Raw genomic sequence first — 4,578 nt, 5'->3', positions numbered from 1 at the left:
CACATGCATAACATACTGATCACAAGAAAATATCGAGTAGTTGGATTCTTTTCACACTCGTTGCAAACCTTCAATACCTCTCTATATCAAATCCTATCAAACCATCCATGTCATTCACTATACAAGCCCATAAAGAGTATGGAAATCTACAATAGCAATAATCTCTTTGATTTGACGTTGAAAGGCGTCTTCCTTAAATTCAAGGAGTCTTCTTCTACTCAAATCACAATTGTATGTAATCGTGTGCTTCAAATTATCTTCGAGATGAAGATATGTTATGTAAATTTCAGGGACAGGAATTCCAGCCACTTTATTTCTTCCATGCTGTTCATACTCTTCCTTTGCACCGAGTTGGCTTTTTGCGGTGAGGATCTTTGTATAATTTTTCTTTTGATTGCATGAAATCTAAGGTTTATGTTCAGAGATTTTGATGAATATATCTATCCTGTGATTTATATTTAAACGTAGTAAAATTAGGATGTTGACATTTTAAATAAAATAGTTTGAAAGCAGTTTCAGCAGGTTATTAACAGCACATTAACATTGCAATAACAGTAGCGCAATTTTTAATATCAGAAAACAATCTAGAGTAATAAATTCAACAGTAATAAAGTCTGAAAGTTTTAACGTAATTTACTGTAAAAGTAAGGGAAAAACTCATAGTTAGTTACTATAAAGAAAAATAATAATCTGAAATGCTAACTTTGTATCATATGATGCCTTAAGGGAATTGTATGTAGTTTTAGACATTTGGGGTACCCATCGTCTGCAGGAGTGCGTATCAATCATGGAGGTTTGATTTAAAAATAAAGATAAAAAGTAGCATTTGATCTGTATAAACAGCTTTTTAATGATATTAGATTTTTATAATTTATTATATTGATATTTTATAATTTTTGGATTGGATCCTGTGAAAATTTTTGTATCAAATTTCGAATCACACTTTATGATCTATCATCATTTTTAGATCTTATGCATTCTTTCATTTGGATCACAGAATATTTTCTCTTATACATTCTTTCATTTGAATTATAAAATATGATCTAAAAATGCTAGATAGTTGATTGGAAAATCAACTTGATTGTTACAATGGACTCATTGATCTTTCTACCACACCAAGAAAACTTTAGGTTATGTTTTTTTTGTTTTTGTTTTCCAAGTGTTTTACATTGTTGGAACTTAAAGGATTTGGTATAAATGTATGCATGATCAATTTGTTGCTTGCATGATCGATGGATGATAATGCTTTTTAACTTTTCTGTAATAAAGCTGTGCTGCTTTCTCTTAGTTTTAGTTTTCTGTTTTATTATCCTTAGTTTTATGCATAATAAAATTGCATGTATATGCAGTAAAAAGCTACTAAATTTAGTTTTAAATACTGTTCCCTGTTGTTGAAAAAACAGTGAATTTCATATGTAGAAATAACATAGTTTTGTCTTTCCATGAGCATACCTAATTTTATTCTTTCAGCTCCTGTTTTTTAATAAACTGCTCTTCAGTATAGTGTTAGAGTTATAATTTATATCTTTGATTGTTTACAATTATCTAGTTTTTTAAAATATTTTCTAAATCAGAATCTGGATTAACCTGAAACTAATGATATTCTGTTGGAAGCTGATTAAAATCTCTCTGAGGAATAAGTATATGGTTTATAGATTTTTTTACAAAAATAAGTTGGAATATATAGATATGGGTATCTCTATTTTTATAGTAGATTACACTATTTTGAGCAAGAATACATCTAAATTACAAAGTGTTTTTGGCTAAGCAATCATGTGTAGGGGATCCAGTCTAACCTGACCTGAATATGTATCTGGGATTTTGAACCTTCTTAGATGATCTTATATCACATACCATCATCCTGATCAATTGTGCTCAACCAATTGAACAACAACCCTTTCACTATATTATTTATTTTAAACCAAAAACTATTATAAAATATGCCAGCCAGCCTAAGGATGTATATGCTCTCCTAACACAGTCATAATGATTTGATAGTCCAGAAAGCTAAGGCCCCAAGATGGGACTCTTTGGGCTCTAGCTTTATTGTAACTTTTACAAGGAGCCATTTGTATGGTGGTGATTTTATTTTTATTTTTATTTTTAAATTCAGCACGTATAATACTAAAAAATAAAAAGTAGATTCTGAATAGACCACTATTCAAATTTTATTGTAAGAACAAATGATCCATAGGTCATACCCATTTTGATATGGGAATGAAGGGTAATATAATGTGGATTGGAATCGTTTTTAATGGATCTTTCTTCCACTTCTATACAAAGCCAAAAGACCCATTTGCACCTAATATGGGAATTGAACTGTGGTGGGGGATCTCATTCATTCTTCTAGCTAACTGGTCCTTGTCCATCCTTGTAGGTACAGAAGCAGAAGCCATAGGAGTATGCTATGGAAGGCTGGGTGACAACTTACCATCTCCAGTGGAAGTGGCTGCCATGTACACTTCCAACAGGATTGGCAAAATGAGAATATATGATGCTGATCAGGAGACTCTCAAAGCATTCCAAAACACAGGCATAGAAGTAACAGTGGGAGTCCCAAATGAGAAGCTCCCTAACATTGCATCCAGCCAAGACATAGCAAAGCAGTGGGTTATAGACAACATTCAGCCCCACTACCCCACAACCCAGATCAAATACATCTCAGTGGGAAATGAGATTCTACCTGATACTCCCTACACAGCCAATCTCTTTCCTGCCATGAAAAACATCTACAGTGCACTCCAATCCATGGATCTACAGAACCAAATCAAGGTCTCTACAACAATACCCATGTCTGTTCTTAACAAATCTTATCCTCCCTCTGCGGGAACCTTCAGCCCTAAAATCACCCCAATCATGCAGTCCATCTTGAACTTCCTGTCACAAACAAAGTCCCCCTTTATGGCAGATGTATACCCCTATTTTGCCTATGTCTCTGATCCCACAGACATTTCTCTGGCTTATGCCCTGTTCCAAAGGCAAACCCCCAATGAAGTGGGGTACAAGAATTTGTTTGATGCAAGTGTGGATGCTCTCATTTATGCCATGGAAGCTTTGGGTCATTCAGACATTCCTATTGTTGTTGCTGAAAGTGGGTGGCCTTCTGATGGGAATGCTAATGGTGGTGCAAATATAACAAATGCAAAGATTTACAATAATAACTATATCAAGCATATTTTGTCTGGACAAGGGACTCCCAAGAGGCCTAACCAGATATTGGAGGCTTTTGTGTTTGCCCTGTTTAATGAAGATTTGAAGCCTGGAGATATCACTGAGAAGCATTTTGGGCTCTTTCAGCCTACTAAAGCAGAAGTTTACCCTGTGAACTTTACAGGTTAAAATCTACAGGATTGCATGTTTTTTCCCCATATTTTATAAGTGCTGTGTGAGGTTTATGCATTAATAACTATGGTATTGAGTCTATGGACTGCTCCCAAAGGACAAGTCAAATCCAATGTTCTCAATAGAACTGTATGAGCAATTATACATATAATATGTAATAATAAAATGTCTAGAAATGAGTACTTATGAGCATATTTTCATAAGAAATAAACAATAATATATAATTTATTAAAAAGTGTCATATTAAATGTCTAGGTGTTTAAATAGATTTCATTTCAATTTTAATATAAGTAATACAAATATTAAGAAAATATATTTTCTTTAAGTTTAATCTATGTTAATCTAATAAAATGTATATGCATAAATAATAATATGTTCAAATTAAAGATAATAATTTGGTGTGAGTTTAATGTATGTGTATATTTGTAATAGTTAAAAAAAGGAACAAGAGAGACAAGAATGTTTAGCTACATAACTAAAGAATGGAGACTATCAATAAAGACCTTGAACACATTGACATTTTGTGTAAGAAAGTGCAACTCTAGTAAACACCTTTGATGTTGTACTTGCAAACTCGTTCTACATCTTGAATTTTTGTTTTTCTTCTCTTTCTAATGGTAACTATTTATTTTTCCTTTTCTATTGGCTTGTAGGACATGTGCAATATTGATAAATGCATTTGCTAGCTAGTTGTATGAGTAAAGATGTAGGGGAAATATACTTCAATCAATCCCTTGATAGCAAAAAGATCAAATACAATAGACAAACACCTAGGAAGTAAATTTGTTACTCATTTTAATGCACAAAATCCAAGATTCTCACTATCGATTTCTCTTTCGATTCTCTTTGATAAGAGAAGATATACAAACAAGAGATAGATAAAATTAATGCAATTAGATGCTTTTACATGCAAGTATGTAACAAGAAAACATGCAAATTCATACTTGGTATGAGATCTAAAAAGGAATTAGCTTGCAAAAACTAAAACTACCTTAGGAATAAAAATAACACAATGACTGACAGGAATCCTATTACATACAAAAAGAAAATTATAGAATATTGATATTTGCATTCATGGAATCCAAAGAGAAATTATCATATTTTTTTATAGCCCAAGTACAATGATATACTATTCACATGTGCATACCCATATGTTAATTCACATGTACACTAAAATCTTGAATACCAACACATATAACAATGCAATATGTTAGGAAAGCTCTAGCCATATAATGA

The 4,578-nt window shown here is 32.3% G+C and overlaps 1 protein-coding gene across 1 annotated transcript; it reads left to right on the top strand.

Moving 5' to 3' along the window:
* The first annotated feature begins 211 nt into the window (after positions 1–211).
* On the top strand, positions 212–3,531 carry LOC131030746 (glucan endo-1,3-beta-glucosidase, acidic). Its single transcript, XM_057961647.2, has 2 exons — positions 212–364; positions 2,378–3,531. The coding sequence occupies exons 1-2, from the start codon at positions 265–267 to the stop codon at positions 3,337–3,339; spliced, it is 1,062 nt and encodes a 353-aa protein (XP_057817630.2). The 5' UTR covers positions 212–264; the 3' UTR covers positions 3,340–3,531.
* The last annotated feature ends 1,047 nt before the right edge of the window (positions 3,532–4,578 follow it).

This window comes from Cryptomeria japonica, chromosome 10 (assembly GCF_030272615.1).
Source record: "Cryptomeria japonica chromosome 10, Sugi_1.0, whole genome shotgun sequence".
Lineage (NCBI taxonomy): Eukaryota > Viridiplantae > Streptophyta > Pinopsida > Cupressales > Cupressaceae > Cryptomeria > Cryptomeria japonica.
This window is presented reverse-complemented; position numbering and strand designations above follow the sequence as displayed.

Excerpts from the sequence above, each read along its gene's own strand:
- LOC131030746 (XM_057961647.2), top strand. The coding sequence starts at position 265 with ATGAAGATATGTTATGTAAATTTCAGGGACAGGAATTCCAGCCACTTT. Across the intron at positions 365-2,377 it reads CACCGAGTTGGCTTTTTGCG|GTACAGAAGCAGAAGCCATA; the intron begins GTGAGGATCTTT and ends CCATCCTTGTAG.